This window comes from Colias croceus, chromosome 3 (assembly GCF_905220415.1).
Source record: "Colias croceus chromosome 3, ilColCroc2.1".
In the NCBI taxonomy this organism is placed as follows: Eukaryota; Metazoa; Arthropoda; class Insecta; order Lepidoptera; family Pieridae; genus Colias; species Colias croceus.
Window position 1 is genome coordinate 2,060,941 of NC_059539.1, and position 25,399 is coordinate 2,086,339.

The 25,399-nt window shown below is 33.2% G+C and overlaps 1 protein-coding gene across 4 annotated transcripts in view; it reads right to left on the reverse strand.

The window, feature by feature from the left end:
- Positions 1-996: 996 nt before the first annotated feature.
- Positions 997-25,399, reverse strand: part of LOC123706009 (RNA pseudouridylate synthase domain-containing protein 2-like) — a 341,844-nt gene continuing 317,441 nt past the window's right edge. For 2 of the 4 annotated variants that reach the window (XM_045655129.1, XM_045655131.1), the window contains 11 exons: positions 20,910-20,997; positions 19,454-19,676; positions 18,532-18,619; positions 12,974-13,082; positions 11,514-11,625; positions 8,338-8,534; positions 6,639-6,836; positions 6,161-6,259; positions 5,400-5,503; positions 4,889-5,101; positions 997-4,497 (listed from right to left, as the gene is read on the reverse strand). In XM_045655129.1, the coding sequence (XP_045511085.1) occupies positions 4,423-4,497; positions 4,889-5,101; positions 5,400-5,503; positions 6,161-6,259; positions 6,639-6,836; positions 8,338-8,534; positions 11,514-11,625; positions 12,974-13,082; positions 18,532-18,619; positions 19,454-19,676; positions 20,910-20,997 (1,506 nt within the window). In that variant the 3' untranslated portion in view covers positions 997-4,422. Of the gene's footprint in view, positions 4,498-4,888; positions 5,102-5,399; positions 5,504-6,160; positions 6,260-6,638; positions 6,837-8,337; positions 8,538-11,513; positions 11,626-12,973; positions 13,083-14,378; positions 14,467-18,531; positions 18,620-19,453; positions 19,677-20,909; positions 20,998-25,399 lie in introns of all 4 variants that reach the window. The other 2 variants (XM_045655128.1, XM_045655130.1) reach the window with 2 other exon arrangements.

A 25,399-nucleotide genomic window follows, 5' to 3' on the forward strand; every position in this document is an offset into this window, starting at 1 on the left:
GAATAGTGCATAGATTAGACTTGGTATGTTAATTCCTATTGTATAATTGTAAAGTATCGTATATACGGTTACAAATAAATAGATTTACAGATACAAAATTAGCATATGAATTGTACTTCAATCACATTGACACATAGAGTGTCACCAGACGGTCTCGTGAGATGCGTTTATATCAGCAAGTATAATGAGTTTCCTATGTTTTATCAGTGTTTTGTTTTGTGTGAAATGCTCTAACATTTCTTGAATTGACATTTGAGCTTGGCTTTTTAGGAGCATGTTTTATATCGATGTATAATAATAAAAAACGAACAGATTAATGTTTCGGGCAAAATTCCATTTGGAAATTTAGGCTAAATCAATACAGTAATTTTGGTTTAATGAGATTTACTTCGTTTTCGCAGATGCGTAGTAAATATCTCACTAACCCGGTGCGGCAAACGCACATGCGCGTCCAATAAATATTTCGTGTGGTGCGTATGAACGCGTATGCGCGGTTGAAGAAAGTCTACCCAGTGCGGCTGGACGCATTAGTGCGTCCTTCAATACTTTGCCCAAGTGCGGCACGGCGCGGCGCTTATGTGCGTTTGAAAATTTTCGTGTTTTGTGAAGGTCATAAAATTTATTGCGCTAAAAGTAAAGCTTGTTTCACACTACAGCTGTTTTTGTCATTAATCATTTATCACATACTTTGAATAAAATAAAAAATGAGATTCAATCAATAATATGGTACATAGTATTTAGGTATAATAAATAGTTGTTATTGACAAACATAACATGTTATCTCCTTGTTTAGTGCAGCAAATGTTCAGAATTAATGTATCTTGTACAAAATATATGTAAGCATGTTCGTTAGAAGAAAAAGTGTTCACTACTTTGTCTCAGTAATGTTAAGTAAAAATATAATATCGTATCTAGCATTTCCTCAATACTCACTTATTAAGTCCACAGTAGTCCACAGTTCAGATAATAAGGTCAGGAAGAAATAAAACAATAAAATTCAATGATGAAGTTTATTCTAATTAAATTTATGTGGAAACATGAATCATTACAACACGTATCTAAAGAAGGAAACGCTAATATATCTTAATTACCAAATACTTATACAAAATAACAAAATGTCTTTCATTGTTCGTTGAAAAATAAAACAATAATCGGCTAGTGCCAGTCGCTTGCTATACTTCACAGATAATTAAAACATCATTTTATAGACATATAAATTAGTTAACATTTGATCTTTCATTTACATAACTAAGAAACAGTTCGAACCCTAAGATACTCCCTTGCGGAACACCATAACAATTTTCTATTCTTTCTCCCAGTAAAATATCATATTACACAAAATTCTTGTAAATGTTGTTGCAGACTATCTCTTCCAAACTTAAGAATAGCGTTCAAGAGAGACTAGAAATTTATATAAAACATTGACACACAAATAGGTAGGTAATGTCTTCAATGCCAAATATAATTCCACTTTTACCTTTCGCAATACCTTTTTAATACCAGACCTTCACGCTTTATAGATAAGTTTTTTTCAATAAAGCTCTTATATGGCATTGATATCGTTAGCACACAATTCTGTCTGGGAACCTGAGGAGCGATTGATCGCGTGTCACACAATGAAAGGATGACTTAAAAGTCCTTTTGAAAGAAAATAAAACGATCTTTTATGAATTTAAGCTTGTACAATAAAAGGCCAAACTGGTATATATTGTGTAATATAAACAATAACATTGTAAATTGATTGATAAAATAATGTTGAAAATATATTTTTTTATCTGTGAAGTAAAGTCCAGCGTTACAAATGTTCCTAATCAAGCCATACACATGACACTCCGGTATTCAAATAATAATTATTGTTAAAAACAATGCAACATATCATGTGCAAAATTGTGCCTAGTTCGAGTTTGTTGGTGACAAGAAAACACTAATCGATATAGAAAATAACAATTCTGACTAATTCACCATTGGTTTTTCAAATATTGTCAAAATATATTGAGAATCGGATAAAATTTCGTTTCTCGACCACCACGCAAACTCGATATCCGAATGTAACCCTACTTATCTTTAATTACAAAAAACCGTACGGAAAAACGTTCACAATTTTATCAATATTCATTTTTTTATTATTTTCAGAAGGCACATGAAAATTTCTTACGAATAAATAAACCGCCCAAGCGTTCAAAAAGGTGTTTTGATATACTTGTAAAATAAGAGAAACGGTTGTGTGAGGCGATCCCACAGCATAAACGCTTAGTTAATACATACAATGAACAAATTCTTACACACTATAAAAATACAACAATACGCGAAGCCTATTCGACTACGACATTTAATAGGCTTGGCTAAGGTGATATGCCACTGTATACCTCTTTACGTTAACATATCCATTATCCAATGATGTTCCAAACAAACTAATATTGGATATCATAATCTCGACTATTTACGAGAATTTCAAGATGACTCACAACTAATAAAACAAATGATTGAAAACAGTATTACATTTCCAAAATAAAACAGTGTTGAACATTCTAAACAAGCGAACGGTTCTACGAATATTTAAATTCTTACTTATTACAAGAGTTGTTCCCAAAACAGATAGATTGTATGATGGAAAACGTATCTGATGGCACATTTAGCGTATGTACAGGACAGCAATCGGCAGCAGTAAAATTGAAATCCACTTTGTTCGTGCATTAAAAAAAACATTTATGTCGGTTCTCATTACGTAAACAAGATTGTGTGATCCTTTGAGCTACAAGATGGATTGCAAAATTCTACGATCATAAAAATCAACTTTTTTTAACTTTAATAAATGCTTTTGATACATCACGATTAATAAATTGACAAATTTTAATAAATCCAATAATTTTTCTTCTTTCGCAAATATGCTCAGTTCTCAAGTAATTTGATGTTGACATACGAACAAAGTGAAAATCAATGAAAAAAGTAAGCGAAGACGCAATAGTGAATGCTAAAACTTAACATTTACTCAAAACCGTTTACTCCAAACCATCATTGCATAAATACAACAGAAAGACAGATACGCGCTACGTCTACACTAAAAGTACGAAAAATATATATTTCCATAGAATTAATTTATTGAAAGCTCGTGAAAATATGTTTATCAAAGTTACAGTAAGAATTGTCTTTTATTATAATACTTGCTAACGTTATACACGAATATCATATATCTACGGTTTAAGAACAATCCAAATAAAACGCATAAAACTAAAATTGGTTCCTCTTAAACGATAACACGCAAACTTAATGTTAAAAAAACTCTAAGTGTCTTTAAATGTGCTGCTTTGACTATAAATGATCGACTACTTGGTATTAAAATATCTTTGGAGAAAACCTCCGCTGTTACTTTGGTTATGATAAATAGAGAACTAGAAAATATCGCTGTAATCGATAAGAAATAAAAAATAAATGCGAAATCGAAACGAAAATAATGAAATCTAATATAATGAAGAAAACTGAACAAAGGACGCAAATAATAAAGAATCTGATAACAATATTGATATCGTAAACATTTACTAAAGTATAAAAATCTTTTGAATTTTTCAAATATTTACAAATTGTTTCACTACTCAAACACTATGGAAGCCAAAGTGACGAAAATGTTTATTTTACATATTTTACGCTTTCATATTTATATTACCTAACTTATTTAGATGTTATTCTTGTTTAAACAGTGGTCATACTTTAATAATTATATTTACTACGAAATTTTAATAGTGGTCCAGATTTCATCGAACAAAAAACAATTTTGAATAATAATAACTGCTAATTCGAAAGAGATAGAACAAAAATCTCTATAAAAAATACAATAGCCGTGATGATCTTATACTCGTGTATTAACACCCTGCTATATTAAAGCGATCTATTAAAATATTACTGATATTTTTTTACAAAATTACAACACTATATCTACAATAAGCTTGACGAAACATTTAGGCCCGACATAACATAGGAACTGAACGGATTAAACCTTAAACAAAACGTAAAGTACGTTAGAAACGAACGTCTACAAAAATTTAGGAGAAAACAATCAGAAGTGCAAATAACTCACCAAACGAAAAGGGTACACTTACATCTAATCTTACGTTAATTACAAAACTTACGTCTTCAACATTATAACAGCCAAGGTGATTATCGGTATCTGCTTCGACTCCACTGAGAGCGCGTTTTTTATCAATATCATCACATTAATTATCAACAACCTCATGATTATCTTTAACAACTTCAAAATCTACTTTATTTATATGTGTATTACGATCTAAAATGATGTCACCTTTAATTTCTGGATCTTCATTATGTTTATCAGTCAGTTTGATGTCTTCTGGATCTTTATTATCAATTGTTGTGTGTGTTCAGTAGAGATGTGAGATGGCGCGTCCCCAGTGGCGGCAGTTGCTGTGACTATGAACTATCCTGCTCTTCCCACTCCACGCTCGCCCACTGTGGAAGCTCCGTCTCGTATTCCCAACCTGGTCCCTGTTATACAAAATTTACTGTATTATAACTACATACTACTACTTATTGTAACTACAAATGTTTCTGATTCTAAGGTTTGATTGCTAAAAAAAAATATATTGAAATGATATTAATTGTGCGTTAGCTATTTCTTTCATTTCGGTAGCAGATAGCAATTTTATTGTCAATTTTTGGCAATTAGGCCAGTGTTTTAAAACAAATAGAACGAAACGAATTTTAGTAACTAGAAGTTGTTTAAATAATCTATATTTTTTTTAAACTCTTTAATAATCAATAATTTTATTTAGTCTGTGAAATTATTATTACTAATTTCTCTTTCTTATCTTCAAAATTAATGTATAGCTATGCGACACAGGTAAAAAAAATCTGCCCTAATTACGTAATAACATACCTTATACTTCCAAGCGTGTAGATACATGATCAGGTCCCTCGGCCTGGGGTCTCTGTATCTCACTCGGCACTCGTAGCAGTGCGGGTCCACTGCGGGCTCCGCGGACCCCGGGGCCGGGGCCACTGTGGACCCCGCGGACCCAGGGGTCCCAGCGGGCCCCACTTGGGTTGCCGGGCTGCAGCCCGTCTGCGTGGCTACTGTGACTTTTTCCGACTAAAGGCAAAATATTACATTATAGGTAAAAAGTACGTGATATTATTAAAATAAAAATACGCGATAATATTATTTAAAAAACAAAAATTAAAATGTCAAAGAACAGAAATGGCAGAAATGCCAAATTGTGAAAAAAAGCCCTTTAGTTTCTGTTTACAGAATATTTGCATAAATTAAATAAGTGTGGTGTTGACAATATAATCAGTAAGTATCAAATACAAAATTTCAGAATAAGATGAATAATCTAAACTCAAAATTCACCAAACAGTGATAAATCCCAACCAGAAACACAAATTACCTTAGCATCATTCGAGTCTTCGTTGATGTTGGGCGACGCGGCGGGCGAGTGCGCGCACGCGTCCGCCGGCGCCTCCGCACCGCTTGACGGACTAGCTAGCGTCGCTGTAGTATATTAATGTTACATTAATCTTAATATCTTAATCTTAATATATGGATGTATGGATGTTTGTTACTCTTTCACGTAAAAACTACTGAACCGATTACAATGAAATTTAGCACACATATAGAGGGTAACTTGGATTAACACAGGATAGTTTTTATCCCGGAAATCCCACGGGAACGGGAACTATGCGGGTTTTCCTTTGCAAACGCGGGCGAAGCCGCGGGCGAAAATCTAGTAAAATAATAAAAACACAAAAAGGTGTACGAGCTGTATAATTGAATAAGTAAAAACTTAAGATATATTCGACATTTATATTATTGGTGTGAGAAACATTAAAAAAGAGTGCGTGTGCCGAGCACACGTGTCAGAAGTGAAACTTCTTTGGCAAGTTGCAAAGATACCAAAATAGTCGCCTAACGCCCTACGGTTGAATTGGAATAAAATAGAAGTAGACTAATGTTATGTCAATATGAAATGGTATTCAAAATACAAATATAGAATTGTTTGATCAATATAACGAAAGTAAGATGTAATAAAGATACAAGACGCCTTCATAACACAATATTTTATACATTTTTTAAGCAATGACGTATAATTGAAACAATAATAATGAGAACCTGTGATGAGAACTATATTATAATGACGTAGAAACTTACGTGTCATAACAGTAGCTGGCGTCAAGCCGGGCGCCGGTGATTCTAATCTCGGAGATGACTCTCGTGACGCTGGCCCCGTGTCACATTCGTCTTCACCAACTGTACGAATAGATAATAATCAATAATATTTATCGTATATTAAAACAAACATATGATTGTGAAATACAAGAAGTTAAAAAGAACGCAGAATGTCATGTTTTACAAATTACAAACTATGGACCAATGGAAAGAAAATGGTTTGAAAACCTACTTAATAGTAATAGTAAAATAAATAATCTACTTAATTGTGCATTTGTTTAATTGTGCATTTGTTTAATTACGCTATTAAAACATGCCTTTAGCGTTCATCATTATTAGATTCTACCTACATATCTCATCTGCTAATTTAAAATAATATTTACGTTCTTACATTAACATATTTGTTTGTCCTACTCTACACCATTTGAACCATCATCATAATATCATCTATCTCCCTTACCTTTATCATCAGCAGCCGGTTTAGAGAACAGCATATCATCATCTCCCGCGTCCACTCCGAGCCAATTCTCAGCATTGTGTATCGCGATCAGGTCTCTCACCAGCTCCTCATCAGACTTGCCGCCCGTGTCTCCACCCTTGCCTCGCAGTGGACCGAATACGGGATGGTTGTAGAGAGGATCGTTTACCACGGGATAACCTGTACAGTGTCGGAATTTTAGGACAATTTGTAAATCTATAGTTGTGTGATGCAAAAGGATAAGCATTTCCAAGTTTCATGTGATATTTTCCAAGTATCTGTGGAGCTATTATAACCTATAATGTCTGTGGTGTGTGGTGAATTTTTTATAATCTCTTTAATTAACTTTAACTTATTAAAATTGTACATATTTGGATAGTCAATTACATTCTAGAATATCTACAGTCTATGTTACTTAATTCCTAATTAAATTGTGGAGAAATTGTAATTTAAAATTGAAAATTTTTAATAGAAGATATAGAGGTATATTTAAGACGACCTAACAAAATAGCTGATACGTGAGTTCATTAAGGTCTAAGTATTTCGCAGAGAGAAATTCCTAAAGTAAACCTTAAATAGATAAATAGTGGATGTCAAAAGATAACGTAAATGTGTTTCTAATTGCGTTTACCTTGGATTTGAATAAATTTAAAAGGCAAAGGCTGTTTTTTCCATGTATTTAGATAAATGAAATAGTTAACTCACGTATTTGTAAGGACCGCATATTTTTAGAACGAACCAAATTTTGTGTACGAGCAACGTTCTGTCATTAATCCGAATATCATTCGTGGAGCATTCGTCCAAAACAACACGGGAAATTGCCTAAAATTTCACGAGCCACTCATTTTCATAATACGGAACTAACGAAAACAGGTATTGTTGAATTAAACAAACATCGAGCGAGACGAGTGGTGGACCCATTGTGTGGAGTAGTGGTTAAAATTAAAAAAGAAATTTTAACAAGCGCTGAAAATGAAAATTGGCAACACGAAAGTAGAAACTTTTCGCCAACTCCATAATTGCATGCGAAAAGAGTTTTTTTTAGTGGATATGATTTTGCAACGTTGCGGTTAGTTTGCCAGAAGTTTTAGAGGCTTATGTTAAAAATAACCTTGGAATCCTTGGCAAAGGGGATTACTCTAGTCTCCCTGAGCGTAATATCAAAGTAAGTGGATTGCTTATACACTGCTAACGGCATATAAAGGGAAAAGTTTATTATGCTTTATTAAAGAACATTACGGCCACATTATTTTTAATATTGACCTATAAATGCTTTATGGGTTTTTAAAAACGTATATAATTTAATTTTTTTGGGCAAAAGTTTTGTTATCGTAATTCGTAAAAAATTACAAAGATTTTCTTTGTATTTGAATGATGGAGTTTTTTTGTGCAAATAGAGATGTGCACATTATTGTGCGTAAATATAACTGTTGAGTGTACTAAGCTACAAAATTGTCCAATAAATTTTTAATTTTAGTTTATACACATCACTACAAAACAAAGTCGCTTTCTCTGTCCCTATGTCCCTTTGTATGCTTAAATCTTTAAAACTACGCAACGGATTTTGATGCGGTTTTTTTAATAGAGTGATTCAAGAGGAAGTTTTTTAGTATATAATTTATTAGGTTTTGAAAAAGCGGGCTAAGCCGCGGGCGGTAAGCTAGTATGCAAAAAAACTTACCTAAATACTGCAAGTGCACTCTGATCTGATGCATCCTTCCAGTCTTCGGCTTGCACAGAACGACGCTGGTGTTCGTACGGGTGTTGTAGCCGAGCCGCTTGAACACGGTGGAACAGTCCTTGCCCTTCGGGGACACCTTGCAAACCCCAATCTTGTAGCTGACGACTTCTATAGGCTCCGTGCACTCGATCTCCTCACTGCTGATTTGGGTATCATTAGAATTGGGTTGGAGGTGGTTGCTATGGCAACGTCTATTGAATTTAAAAAGTGATGTCTTCCTAAAAGTTATATGGCTAATGGCTGAGCGGAGCCTAGAGCATTTTTCATTGTCAAAATCTGTGGTCAAAATATTATCGATTTTGTCCTCATTAAAATCGTATTGCAGTCGAGCAGTGGTGGCTCAGTGAGCAGTGGTGGCTCAGTGGTGAGACCTCGGACTTCGAATCGATAAGTCCGTGGTTCGAGACCAGGCGAGCGCGCAGGAAATAAATTGATTTTTCAATTTATCTGCGCATGTTGTAACATCACCACTGCTCGAACGGTGAAGGAAAACATCGTAAGGAAACCGACATGTCGAAGAATTAAAAAAAAAAAAGTTCGACGACATGTGTCATCCGCCAACCCGCACTTGGCCAGCGTGGTGGATTATGGCCTGTACCCTCATAGGAGGCCCGTGTCCCAGCAGTGGGAACGTATATGGGCTGATGATGAATGATGAATGAATGATGAAAATCGTATTCAAAATCAAAAAATCAAATAACAAAAATTTATTCGCGAGGAGCATAGAAGCGTCACATACGAAAGATAGCAAGCTGTGCTTTTGAATGTTATTTTAATGAGGACAAAGGATCGATTCCGATCAAATTTGGTACAGAAATGGATTTACATAAAGGGTGCTTCAGATGTTTACATAGCGCGCGAGAGGACCTTTGTTCGGAAGCTAGTGAAATACAAATACTGATTTTTTATCAGATAAGGGTTAATTTTAGAAGTTTTGAAAATCCATACTAATATTATAAATGCGAAAGTAACTCTGTCTGTCTGTTACTCAATCACGCCTTAACTACTGAACCAATTTGCATGAAATTTGGTTATTGGATTTGGATATTTTGATTCCCGAAAAAGGACATAGGCTACTTTTTACCCCGGGAAATAGGATAGGTTTTATCCCGGAAATCTCACGGGAACGGGAACTATGCGGGTTTTTCTTTGACTCCGCGGGCGAAGCTGCGGGTGGAAAGCTAGTGTCTAATAAAATTAGTGTTGGCGTCTATAAAATAGAATAAGTCAAAATGTGTCAACAAAAAATTGTGAAAACCTATAATTTGTTTTCAACTAGACTGTTTTTCATTGTGAGTTCCAGACATTTCGAAAAAAATTGTTAGCTCATTTTTTCATCGGTCGGAGCGTTTCAGAAATCAATATCGGACTAAATTCCCGGGGAGCTACAAGCTTGAAATTCTAATGTCAAATAGTATTGGATGATGACAATGCAAGAAAAATTATAGTAGTCGTTGAAATTTACTTAGAAATAAATTTTGATTAAGTTTATAAGTTCCATTATTTTCTACTAATAATACAGATTTTTTTCTTTATTGCTGTAATATAAATTGATAATATCGCGCTCTAATAGGCGAAATTTCGTCACCACGAATATTTTTATGTTCATTGAGACAAATTTTTACAGAAACTGCTGATCAGAACTGGATGTAATACGAGCTACATAGATCCTAAATCTAAATGTCAATAAGTTCTAGATAGTTCTAGAGATGGTACCTATTCTTTATCGCCGTACCACGCGACTATGAGTTAAAGCATTTAAAAGAAACGATTGAACAATAGCTATCGTTACAAATAGACATATCTACAATTACGCAGCGCACAAGAGCCACGCAATCAACACGGTTCATTGCTAATCGATTAAATGCCGCAAATGAATATCTTAGCGCAATTAACATTCATGTAGACACAATGTGTAATCATTTAATGGGACGACTGTGTAATTAGATAAATTATTGTGTTTTCAGATGTAAGTATAAACTAGCTGGCATGTTGTTATCTACTGATGTTCTGTTTAAAATTAATTAGATATATAATAACAGGGATCTTTCAATCTATCTATACTAATATTATAAAGCTGAAGAGTTTGTATGTTTAAACGCGCTATTCTTAAAAACTAGTGGTCCGATTTGAAAAATTCTTTCGGTGTTAGAATGCCCATTCATCGAGAAAGGTCATCATCACGCTAAGACCAACAGGAGCGGAGCAATGCGGGTGAAACTGCGGGGAACAGCTAGTAGATAATATAATGAAAGTAATAAAAAAAGAGGATGGTAAAGTTTAATATGAAAAGATAGGTTTATTAAAAACATGTAACAAAAGAGAATTGGATTGATTGACAGTTAACGTGAAGTTAGAATTAATAAGATATTATTTATTGTATGGAACAAACTACTACAACTTCTACGCGAAGCGTGATTTATAATAGGTAGTAAGTATAATTTACTTTACAATAAGTTGGTATGCTCGTATTGCATAACTGTACTTATTTAAATAAGTATCTCGTTAAAGTCTATTGATATTTAGTTCTAATTACCCGTCTTTAACTCAAAACACATTACTCCCAACGTCTCAAATATCCTCGCGATATACCACAAACTAATCTGTCACGCGAATCCCTCCAACCGCAAGCGTTAAATATCTCCAGCACAATTAATATTAGGGCGTGTCACGGCGAGACAATATGTAATCACCTAATGGTCACGCATTAAATCTTACGTGACAGCGTCGGACAGCGGCAAAGCCCTCAAATTATATCCTGTCCACATTGTATACCACATTGTAACTGTTGAAGTGGTGCCAAACCGTAACGCGAAATAGGGGTGGGATATTCGATAGGTAGGTCAGGTTATGAATGTCTTGATAAAGGAGCCTATTATATAAAAAAAAGTATATTTCAATAATGGAAAGCCCAAGATTATGTAAGCTGGATGAAGTTTACTGAAACCCTACGCTTCTACCAACGTTCCTACCTAATTCCAAAGAAAGCACTTATAATTCTGATGTTACAATAGAAAAGTGAAAAGATTAACTTTTTGCCAAAAGGTTAAATAAGAGCAGATAAAACCTACATAAGTATTGTAATAACAAAGATTAGAGACAAAGGCAATACTCACTCAGGGAATTCTCCGTCTACCCTGCAAACGTATTCCTTCTGCACTTGCCGGTTCCTGATCTGGTGTTCCATCTGTCTCGCCTTCTTTGGACTTCTCCCGAATAACAAGAGACCTGATAAAGTAATTTAAACAATGTCATGCGGAATTCAGAAAAATACCTACCTTAGTCTAGGAAAGACATTGCAACAAAAGTATTGCATAGATAGTACAGCCTATAACATTATGCTCTCGCATTGATAATTTGTTTTGTATATTAAAAAAAAAAACTTAACATACTTTGGTATATGTTGTGTAAAATGACAACAAGTTTAACTTAATATGTATTTGCACATGGACACTTTCACAGTTCAATGAAGCTCACGAAATAGAAAAAGTTTAAAAATTTAATTGGCTGCAGGACTTATGAACATTTGGAATAAATAGAATTTAGAATTCAATCGAAAACTAATACATTTAAATTAGTTTTGGTACTATTTCGTTAGGGTTTTTATCGTTCAATATTCAATTTCTGTTTACAATCCAATAAGCTTAAATTAAATCAGACTCGATTTTCAAAGACCCCATTTATTGATTATTAAGACTTGAGAGAAATTTAAAATTCATCTCGCGAATTTAATATTAAAAGCATCATAATTCAACTAGTAAAGAATCTTGAAAAGTCGCGACCTCAACTTGAAATACTTGATAAAGTAAACCCCTTTAACAAACGTAAACATTTCAAAGTAGCTGAAAATAACATTGATATTTAAGCGAACAAAAATAGAACGTTAGGCAAAGATTTCCTAAGCCGTTCGTCCATTACCAGGCTACTGAGAGATCAACTCACTCAAAGGCTTTTAAAGGATCATAGCGAACCCACCGTGAATACTAACAGATGAAGAGTTCACATTTAAAAGGGAAATCGCGAGTGTTAGAAATCATTTTTACGAGATAAGTATCTATACGTTTGAAGCGTGTAAATTTTTAGCGAATTTTCTTGATCGCTTTATCTTATCTAGTTTCTTTGATATAATTTTCTCTCATATTCTGTTATTAGATCTTTGAAATTATCATAATATGTGGGCTATTCAGTTATTCACCTATCATCTTTCATAGAAAGTCACAATTTATTTCTCAATTCAACTAATTACATAATACTTTCTCTACTTATTTGACTCTAATATTATATATTATAGACAAACAAACAAATCCTAAAAGCTTGCTTTTTATACCTGCATAGTATATTTTACCCACACTTATTATTCTTGTTCCTATCGTTGTATATTTCTATCGTTCCTATTACAATTAACTTCGTTCGAAAATTAATATTTACGTAATTTTAGCAAACTCACGTTCAATTAATTAAACCAACATACTTTCCATCTTCATTGCATACTATATTCCGCTCACATAATTCTTCCAACCAAACAAACTCCAGTTCTATACCACCAGACCAACAAACTTCAGCTGTCTATATTTACCTGACGTCAACCTGTCCAGTCTATGAATGGTCCTCAGGTTCTTCAAGTTGTACTCCTTGGCGAGTATGAACACCACCGTGTTGTGACGGTATCGTCCACATGGGTGCACCTGTGTGTTCAATTGTTATTTATTTGTTAGAATTAGCGTTGTGTGCGTGTGAGATTGTATTTTTAGCTTTGTAGGTTTATCATTGAGGTTGATTGAGACAGATTTAGAATAAGGTTTCTAAAATGTCTGTCATTTGCAATACTAAAAGTAGATTAACACAATTATACATCATTTTTAATTTATAATATAAAATAGGAAATAATTTGTTTTGTTAAAATACCGTTGTACGAATTACAGTAAATTTTCGGTTTAATTATTTTTAGATAATAACAGCAGTAGTTCGATTTTAATATAAAATAATATAATTTTCTATGATTTCGCGTCTAAAATTCTAGTCTCTAGTTCTAATTCTAGTAAAGAATGATAATAAACTCTTAAAGAAACATCTAATTCTCACAGCACACAACGCTACCAACCAAAATACTTAACTTAGGAAATAAAATTAAAATCAGTGTCATTTTTAAATTAATGTTTAATAATTAAACAGTGCGAGTTAACACAAGCTAGTGACGTGTAAGCGAAGCACTAAAAGCTGAGGTTATATGAAATATTCTTATTTCAGTTAGTTGCGAGTTTCGATGTAAAACATAAATTTCTCTCCAACAGCAGTTTGTTCGACAAAAAACTTTAATGTTCTTTACGTGATTGTTATGATAAAATGTCAAGAAGTAATGCTTTATCACTTTATGCTCCGTTGCTATAATGATTCTTCTTGCTTACGGATCGTTGGATTATGACGTCACTTTCTTAGAATGAATAAGTCAACGGTTCGTAAGGAAAACGTTTCGTAAGAAGGGTGTGAAATTTATTCAGGGTATCTAGTGCTATATAAAACTGCATACAAAATATGGTGTCCTAAAAAAACAAAACGATAGAACTATATCTAATCGAGATAAATTTACGAATTCTTTTTGAAAAAGTAAATAAAAATTGCGTGTGGAGAGAAAATTATGTTAAAGCAATACAAACCTGTAAAAAATAAACATTTTCGATATCCACTTGTAGGTGGTATTACCGTCTCAACTATTGACCGAACTCCTCAATGAAAGTGTTACATATTGAAACAAACGTATCATTCTGGTAAAAACGTAGTTTGACGCAAATAATATGTAACACTTGTTCACAATCTCATGGGCTCGTACACCCAACCTACCGAGTAAGTACCGACATTTCTTTTGGCGCGAACCGCACGGTCTTTTTTTCTTCGGAATACTTCAAAAGACGCAAAGGAATTTGCACTCAAAGAGCATGCAAAGAACATGCTAGCCTCTCCGAGGGCTGGTACAAGCGACTCACCGGTAGCGAGCACGGCTTATCTAGGACGAGGAGGTCCTCATCGGCGTATATGATGCGCAAGGGACAAGCTAGCACTGGCGTCTCGTGCCTGGCCCATCACAAAATAACAGTGGTCAGAGCCAAAACACATCTGGACGACACGACATTTTGTCGTGACCCGATATCGTGTGACGACCAAATGCCGTGTCGGCGATTTCTCAGTTTTATTCACGAGAGATGTGTTTTACCCCTTGTTTGTTATTGATTATTGCGTCACACATCTCTGACATTTATTTACATTGCAATTTAACATTTGACAATAAATACGTTAGAACAAGAAGTAGGCAGGTACTACTGATATATTATATACGTTTATGCCAAAATTGTCGTTTCGCATAGCGTTTTATGTTTTATATATATATGTGTAAGTGTCTACAATAAGGGTGATATTCGTGCCAAACTTCATACAACTCTTGAATAATTCAAAGTGCATACATGAATGTGCATTGCACTAAATACGTAGGTACATGAATATGATGAGTTGAGAAATCGTTTACTTTGCACTCTTCGTTCAAAGAGAGGCCTTTTTATGTTTGTTTTAAAAAAGTATAGTAACAAATAAATTATCAATCATGAAATCGTGTTATTTTATTATCTCGATTTAAAGTGTTAACTATATAGTAAATTTTAAAGAATTGCTTTTAAAATAATTTGTAGTTGTGTATTTTGTGTGTTTGATATACTATTGCTGAAATTTGGAAAAGATCATGTATATTTTAGAAATTAAAGATGAACGGTAACGGGGGTCGCGGAAATAGTGGAATGAATCTAAAAGTCAAAAAATTAGTTGTGTGGAAAAAGTTACAAAAATTGTATTTAGGTAAATTCGTTGTTTATAAGCAGGTAGTTAGTAGTAGTGCAAAGTTTGAAATAAACATCTCCAATCTATTATTGTCAATCATGTTGGTAATTAAGAATATCCAATTCATTAACAATATTATATGCAGGGTGAAGAATTTTGTAGCTAATAAATAAAATAACTAATTCTAAAATAAAAAATTTAATTTATTGATTTTTGACATTTAATAATAATTACAGAATTGAATAATAATTGAATCAATAACCTTTTCAGTCAGGTCAAGGTATCTTAAACAATTCGGGGATTAAAATGTATTTTTATTACATGTAATCTTCATATAATACGAGATTTACGACCTTTTCATGAAGTTGTTTTAACATGTAAATTATACATATTACGTAGGTATAAATTAGTACAAATTGGTGATGTACACCATAATTAAATTATACATAATTGAATTGCAATACACGATTCTATCCGTTTTCGTATGTAGTCACGCACACATGCAGAGGTGTGGCATACAAGTGTAATCCACAGGGAAGCCCTATGTGTTCACATAAAGGTGTTACTTCTGATTTATTGAGCACATTTTAAAGTAGGACGTGAGTAATTTTTAACTGAATTAAATCGCGGTTTATTACTTATTTTTCATAGACTGAATTAAAAGTTTATAGAATATTACTTTGGATATAAAAATCATGTGTCAATAACATTAGTATAATAGTATAATTTACTTTAAAATAGAATTACTATTTTTATTGAGATTTATTTATCCACAAACAGCGATTTTTAAATCAAATGCAATGGATTTTAAAAATGAGCTCCGTTTTATTGTATTGTTTTATTATATTGTTCTATCGACCATCAGAGAAAGGAATGCTTTCATACATTACACTTACAATAGCTATTCCAATCTCGAGTAATAACAATAATAATTACCAATCAATACTCATATATCACAATAAGGTTCCCCGAAATACATATTAACAATAATATCAATAGGTTTGGTTCTCTAGAATTACTGAGAACAATCTCATTAATATGGGTACTGATGTTGGAACCTTCCAGAATATTTAACACACCTTATGTATATTAATTTTATAAGACTTATATATTGGAAACAATTTATTATGCAATGTGTTTCCATATAATAATCAGGTATCCATATTTTATTTTTTGCCATCAATATTAACCGTCGGAGTCAATGAATTGATTGAACACAATTATTTTCTGATAAATTAATTATTTAAAAAATCGAATAGTTAAATCAAAATAGATTTGTTTTTCAATGATTGGCTTCGGATTGATTTTTGTTCCCACCTCCTTTTATCAAGCTACTTACGACAAAAGTATTGAAATAGCTCAGTATCTAATTCAGAAACTGCATCGAAATAATCGTTAGACGCTCTATAATAATATCATAACAATACAAACATAACTATAACAAAAATAAATCATCCCGAATTCTATCGTTCCATTTCATACCCAATGTACCACGGAATGTCCGACAAAAACTACCCAATACGATTCGTCCATTGTATTGTAAACATACAGTGTACAATCTCTTGATTAATAACTCAGCCACCACCGCATTAGTTACGACTGCGGCCCGTCGCAAATAAAAATCGCACAAATGAACGCGTAATAATAAACAACTGAGACATCTACATGACTTGGCTTCTTTGCTTTTTAGGGTTCCGTACCCAAATGTCAAAACGGAAACAAAACAAAAATGGGACCTATTACAGAGACTTCGCTGTGTGTCTAATTTGTCTGTCTGTTACCAGACTGTATATCATGAACCCTTAGTTAAACAGTTGAGTCAGAGATGACATATTTATGTTGCCCATATTAAAAATTAATTAAAAATCGAGGTAAAGTAACGGTTAGCGCAGTCGTAAATTGAATGGGTTTACCTTTTTTACGTGTTTTATGTTTTGACGACATCAAATTTATGACCTCGATAATAACGGTTGTCTATTAAAATTGATACCGAATTTTGTTTAAAATTGGTTTTTAACCTACGTGCGGAACCCTTAGCGTCGCAAGTCCGACTCGTACTATACCGATTTTTACATCATTATGCGTTTGTTGATTACACTAATTTATATGATGCCCGCGGCGACCGATAAGCGAATCGAAAGCTCCAATATTGTCCGCAACTTATTATTTTTGCCCGAGGGAATATATTTTATTTCACAGCAATATAGAGCATCGCGCAATGTCTTCTTTATAAAAGAATGTTCGTTTTTTAATTATTCATTGGCTACGGATCATTGATGCATTTCTCATTTTGATTATCGCATTAGTTGCATATCTTTATTGTGAATAACGTCAGAAGATTTGTTTTGTATGAAATAGCTAATGCAAAATTGTAAATTTTTTAGATATTGATCAATCTACTGTGAGAAAAATAGCGTTACTACTATATATTGTAACACATTTTCTTAATCATTAATTCATTTATCTCTTAAGTGGTTATATCAAAAATATTTCAAATATAATTTACCATCAGAAAAAGTGTATTTAGGATTGTAAGAGCTGTGCTTTACAGGTACTATTACGATATTACAAACAACGTACTCCATTATTTCCAACGAATCACATATTGAATACTTATCCATAGCTTTCGTTGCTACCAAAGTATAGCTCATTTATCGAGTTGTTATAACTCACATACCTACTATCAGCATGAACTCAGACTACAATAAAGCTGTACTATACGAAGTGACATGACGGTATTATTAAAGGCACTCCATCACGGAATATTTCTTGTTAAACTCGAGGGACCGTTTTACATCACGTCAAAGGACTTTGTAGCGAAAGCGGATTTTAACCGCAACTTATGCTTTGAACGCAATTCATGCTCGGTAATGTTCAAATAATTTGTATAATGACCCTTTTTGTAAGTTTGACGCGACAGAAATGCTATCGAAGTTTCGAGAATATGAAATCACGGTGCGACTTTTACGCGGTATTTTGTGTCGCCTATATAATTATGGAACACGTTAATTAAACTCAATTTTTTAAAATATAAAGTTAAATAATTTTTATTGTTTATACAAATATGCCTGTCTCGTTCACCCAAAAGGAATATGTTTAAACATGGATACTACGAGCTTCGCAAACGATAATGCCTTTATTTACAAAACAATAAAAGCTGAACAACATATACTAACTACGTACTCACTTCTGCTTTACCATCACCGTAACCCAACAAATATACCAACCTTGGAACTTAAACTAGCGCATGCAAAGGATAATGAAGACTATGAAAATAAGCATACAAATATGGCCGTCTCATTTGCCACTTACAGGAATAGAGGCTGGTTTGTTGACAACCACTATGTCCTCGTCGATATGAACGAGGGTGATCGGTTGGCTGGTCACAGGAACTTCGTGCCTGCAACGATACACACGTCAGGCAAGGCTGAGCGGAGCCGGGGTACCAAACTTGTATAAGTCTCTGAGTTGTTAGATATAGATGGGCAAGATTCGGAAGATATTGTATTATCTAATCCTATAGATATATTAATTGTAAGTTATAAGGTAGGTGAAAAAGTTGGACAGTGTTGTGATTAATTTGAATTGTACGCTAAATGTACTGTTTTATTACTTACCTAGGTTTCGTTAATAATTTAAGATAGAATTCACAAAAGAAAGTAAGAATAAATGAAAAATTTTAACAACATTCAGTGACAAACTTTAAAGTCTAAAATTAACAGTGTTAAATGAAAAATTTTTAAGTGGCTCAGAGTCCTCCGTACTTTTGCAGTGAAGAGATAGGATAAAACCAGATATAAACACAGCTAAAGACATGGGCGCAGTCATAGGATGTCAACAAAAATAAACATCTCATGATGACTTGTTTGCTTGCCCAAGCATAGTGCACTCACATGCTAATCCAGTGCTTTTCTGTCCATACTGTATATTGACAAAATATTTACAGATAGTCGAACTGGCCAAAATAATGGTGGTAATTCAACTTATAAATTCTTTCAGGCAAGGTTAGTAAACGTTCTACGTTCCAAATCCACCGGTCCATTGTTCCCGTGTGAGTAAAGAGAGAGAAGTTAAGGATGGAGTAGCAGAGGATCTGTTCACGGAGCTATAAGACAAGTGTCATGTTCGTTCATGTTTTGATCTCAGTGTAGTGCCAGATGTACTATATATTGTAAGCTATCTACATATTTTGGCATCGCTATCATTAAGGATGATTTTGAAATAGATTAAGTACCTATGGACGACGTTAGCGAGTAGGTCGTTGTGTTTGAGCCTATAGTCTGGGTCGACTCTTTCGTAGTTGACCGTGAGGGTGCCAGCTCTGATGCACCTTTCGTACTCGGCGGCGGGGTGCGCCCTGAACTCTCGCGCGAACACATCTAGAATCTTCTCGCCGACCCATCTCCCTTTCGTGAAAGTGGTGAATGTGAAGTAGTAGGGGTACACTTTCCTGAGTCCTGCAATTTTAGGATTTTACACTCAGATTTGCGATGCGTTACACAGTACACTCGTGGTGGTTCAAAGTTTTAATACATATTATAATCAATAATATTTTGATCTCTACAATGTATAAATGAATATAAAATATATACTGATAAGAAAGTTGTCCTTAAAACTAAAGTATAACAATATAATGATGCAAAAATGTATATCAATATTGAAATTTTTGCCGCATTGATGGCTCGTTAGCACAAAAACTTCCCAAGGCTGCAATTTAACTATACCTGTAAACTACAGCAATGCAGCAAGATGTTTCGCCTCAAGATTGATTAGGCCTCCATTTAGTGGTAGTGGGTTTCAAGAAATTGAAAAATCCCGCTTCGTTAACATGACTCCGCAAGAATTATAATCCAATTTGTTACTTTTTGTTAAGTGTACTATATTTTATTGGATGCCTATTGTGTTCTTGGTTATGTAAATTGATCGTATTCAAATAAATGCACCTTGAAGGTTATTGCTATAAATAGTTTAATACAAAGGGCTATGAGTAGTACCTATGTCGGTTCTATCAATACCTTCAGAAACTGTAGTTCCTTGATTTACGTTATTTCATGTAATATGTTTACTACCAGGACGACAGCCTAAACTAGCAAATTAAAGAAGTGCATTTAGAAAATGTTCGTGAATACCGAATACTATGTAATGCTGTCTGCCATTCGCAGGTGGGTCTGGCATCCATCCAAAGGTAAGGACCATATTTTACGCTTAATTCGCTTTTAGATTTCTGATTCTTCGCTTTATGTGTAGAACAAGGTGCATCGTAAATTAAGAGATATTAAAGATGACATTGCTTTAATATTACAATACTAGCTAGTGAAATATACAGCTCTGCTCGACATTCTTGACCTATTCTATCTATTCTATATAATAGAAATGAATCGGCTAAAATGACTAGTTTAAAAGGTAATTTCTGTTGAAAATCTAATTGAATTGTTTTTACTCCTTACTAAACTACTATAGTAGAGAGGCAAACTAAATAAAAATATATTGAAAAACAAAAGCTTTCAAATCTGTTATTTACACATTCCGAATATTTTATATATTTTTGGTTACATACTAGTTCTTTCTATATATTTTATGATTTAGTCTTAATTTATGACTTCTTCTTTAAATATGTGCATGTTTTTACAAATATATTAAAACAATTCTTAGCAATAAGATTTTAGGTTTAATTCAGCAATATTCCTTACCGTTCTCAATGTAGTACGACGTTTCGTTGTACCTGTCGTCCGTGAAACCCGGTCTTTTGGCTTTTAGCGCCTTTGTCTCTAGCTTAGCCTGTAACAAATGACAAATATAAGTACTTATTTATATAAGAAATAATAAAATAGCGTCAATATTCCTAAAATAAAGAGATTTATCATTTCCCCTATAACTTCACATTCACGTTTTATCTCAGGGATATAAATATGTATGTATAACAATATAATTATATACATTGCTTATTTCAGCTTTCACCCTCAGAAAATATGCAGTACATAAGCAGTAATGTAACAACATAACCATACAAACATTGTACAAAATATTCATAAAGAAAAAAACCTATAAAATCAACAACAAAGCTTTAATTCAAAAGTATCATCTGTGGCACATTATCACAAGGAAAAATATCTGCCAAGCGCGTACGAGATTTTTAATGGAAGGTTCCGTACATTTTCGTTCTAAAATAATTGGTAAAATAACTTAAAAAGTTGATTTTGGACTTAGTCTTAAGCTATTTTAAGGGCCCTTAATAACTTGCTGAATTATGTCTACTTTAAGATTAGATTACTTTAGATTTCATTTTAAACTTGATTGTATACCTCTTCAAAAGTGAAATGTACATTTTTATATATAACTTTTTTTTTTCATCGACGATACTGTTTATATGACATTATTTTACTAACTACTATAATTTAGGCCCCGGAATCACAGACACAATAGAAAATCTATTGTGTCGTGGACCGATCGGGCCGCTTGGGGCTCAATGGGTTAAGTAAACAGATTAACATAAAACATCCTTCTAAAATAACACTCAATCGTACAAAGCACAAACAATTCCATTTCCACACGCGTCCCGAACTCCAAAAGGGGAAAGTATAGAATATTGAATCGACGTTACATCGGCCGTATTGTCGAGAAAACGCTTATAAAAACTTCGCTGGGGCGAGATGAGAAAAGTTTTAAAAACGGCACAATCTACGCGTTGTTATGAGCTTTTTACTCATTGTGATGTAAGGTTTGACGCGTGCGGTTAAAATGTTTGTTTATATTTATCTGGTAACGAGCGTTCATTCTAACCCCACTATGTCATTACTTTAAGTGTAAACAGGCGTAGAGCATTCTGTTGTTGTTCTTAGTGCGTTCGAAAAGATTCTATGCAATGTTCTAATACTGAATAACACTGAATACGAGCTTTCGTTTACACTAAAAGATCACGAAAGAATACTCTTGCTCATGCTCTAGCTCTATGTTCGTATGTAAATGCACCGTAAGAAATAATCTATTCAGTTGGGGACAGCTTTAAGTGGATTTGTGTGTCATGTACGATTGTATATAAGGGGTTTTTTTTTTGTGTGAAAAGGTGCATTGTCTTAATTGTCGTTTGTTTAAATCACGGTCCTTTTCATTGTGAGTTTGGTTTTTGTTAAACATTTGGTTGACACCAGAATACAGTATATATTTACATTTGTGTTGTGTTGTGTTTATTATTGTATAGTTCTAAAATATATAATTATAATATGTGAATAAATTTCTTATTTGTTCGTTTTCAAATTTCTTAATATTAATACAGGCTTCACCTAGTTTCACAAAAGCCCTAATAGTGTTTGAACGGCAAAATTTATTATATGACAGTTTTTAAATACCTATTAATTTTTTGAAATACCTCATCTATAGATACTAAACAAGACCTTGCGCCATCTAACATCAAAAACATCAAAGAAACACGCCAGTAAAACATAGCTAGATAAAATTCCAAGGGCACATAGGTACAAATCCTTACAAATACCTTCCACCCAAATTCTTATTCCCCTACATCTTCAAAGCTCTATTCAAATGAGACCAGAATACGTCTCGTAAATTTAAGAAACCCCGCGTTTGAAAAAGATAATGAAAATAAAGTGACCCCGAAATGGTTGAATGGGAACGACGTACTTTAATTGAATCACTTTTTTGACGCTTTCTCGTATAATTTGCGGGGTTAAAGCGCTATTTGTGAGTGTTTATAGGTTTTAAATGCTACTAAAATAAATGGTTGGTATTAACCGTACGTCTCTAATTATGATGTGTCTACATAATTAAATAATAAATAAATAAATATTTCGGGACTATTTTCGCACACGGTACGATCTGATCCCATACTAAGCTTTTGTGTTATGGAAACCAGATGGCTGATAAACATACATATATAGTTTTAAATAAATACTTATATAAAGATAATTAACACCCAGACACAGAGCAAACATCTATGTTCATCACACAAATATTTGCCCCGGGTGGGAATCGAACCCACGACCAGTGACTTGGAAGGCAGGGTCACTACCAACCAAGCCAACCGGCCAGTCCATTATGGTACGTATTATGGTATATTATATCACTATGTAATGATGTGTTATAAATTGAAAATCGACGTTATTGCTATCGATGTTCCTAACAATAATTAATAACCATATTTGAACCTATAACATTATTTTTATAACGTTTTGTTGTGCATAATACTTACTCTATTTATATACGCATCAAATGTACTGCAAGATCAAATTCACTACAGATAGGTTACCTGGCAGAGATGGCTTTGAGCCATAAGGCCGCCATTTGTACATTTTAAATGGTTTTGTTTTATGTACTTTTATTTTAGTTGTACAATAAAGAGTAAATAAATAAATATCAGTAATTTTACATCAATAAATTACAAAAACCCAGCGTTATTCTATTAACAGTTCTGTTTATACCACTCATTATAAGATAATAGTTTATTACGTAACATAAGGTATGCGAGTACAATTCGATGTATTGGCTGCCAACCAAAAGAATCACTTTTGGCATCTTGCCGCTGAATGTGAGGCGAAAGTTTGACATGTCTACCCGTGCCGGCTTAGGGCTGCCAACCGAGAAAACAATATTTTATCGGATAACTGGTCTATATATTACAAGGCACAACGACCGAACTATAATACGAAATAAGTGACAAATCGGTTTAAAAATGTAAACAAAATCTTTTGTAGTATACGTTGATTAACCTTTAAAATGTTTAAAAATGTAAAATATTACAAATAATAAGCTATACATTAAATATTTTTATTTTTACATCTTTAATGTTTTCATAAGTTATTTATTGATATGACAGCCCTACGTCTCATTCAGAAAGATTTACGATACAAATAAAGTCGGAGGAAGTTAAAAAGTAATCAATAAGAACAAAGGAATCAGAAGCTGTGTCAGAAGTGAGAGAAAATATTACTATCATTTTTTACGAATAATTTCAAAATATAATTATTTTTAGTTCTATTTTATTTCCTAATAATATTAACAATCACATCGTCAGTCTTGGCCAGCATTAAAAGCCGCGATGTGATAATTTCCTAATGAAGATTCGACCTAGATTTAAAACAATTATATTTTATTAAATTTTAGATTTTCTACATTCTACTACATTTTAGATTTTCATTAAAAAGCCTCTTTAAAAAAAAAAACGTATTTCGTGTTTAAAACCGTACCCATAGAAGTTTCATGTTAATAATCCCTTACTCTTAATTAAATCTGAAACGCATCTAACATTAGAGTCCTTTAAAGTCCCTCCTACACTTTTCATTTGCTATTTAAATGTCGACCCAATCCCTTCCACTTAAAGTTTATTTACGATCGGACAATACAATGTAGCGTGACAGAAACTATTGAGGAGTACGCAGTGTTGTTAATGGCTCGTAATATTCGCGCCAATAAAGAATCGAATCTAAAATGAGACACTAATAGTTGCGTGTTTTTGCAAATGTTATGTCTATATACATTTACATATACATATTTTTACATTGTTTCTAGCTATTGTCATGCAAGACTATTCTAATTCTGTTAATTTATTTTTTATTTCTCATAGTTTTTGAACAGCGGTTGTTTTGCTAACGGTACTTTATTACTCAACATAATTTCCGTACTTACAATAATACTATGGAGCTGGAAAATTCTCAAGTGCATTAAAATGTTGTGAAGTCGCAACGAAATTGGTACTTGAAGCAATTTCGTATTTTTACAAAGCTCCTAACCTGCTCAGAATAAATTTATTGAAAAATAACATTTGTAAATGAGAAAGGGTTGCTAATGTACTAGTTACTTTGCCGCCGTAAAAGTAAGTATATTCCTTATAAATAATTTACAACGAAAACAATATTCATGCTTCCTTATTTCACGATTTGCTGTATTTGTTATTTCAAGTCATTATTTACGTAGGTACATATTTCAATAAATTTGAGTTTATGATAAAGAAAAAGGAAGAAACGAAACCTCACAATTCATAAATAGAGCAATTTGCTGTACCCTGTTCCTCGTTCTTGTACTGTATCTGGACAAACTGAAACACGTTTTTGGCTCAGATATATACTATTTATTGTTATGCTAGAAAATTTCCAAGGCCGATCACGACTACTCATGTAATTTTTCGCTGGCATTTTTTATAGCTTTTCAATGAAATTTTTGCTGACCGTAC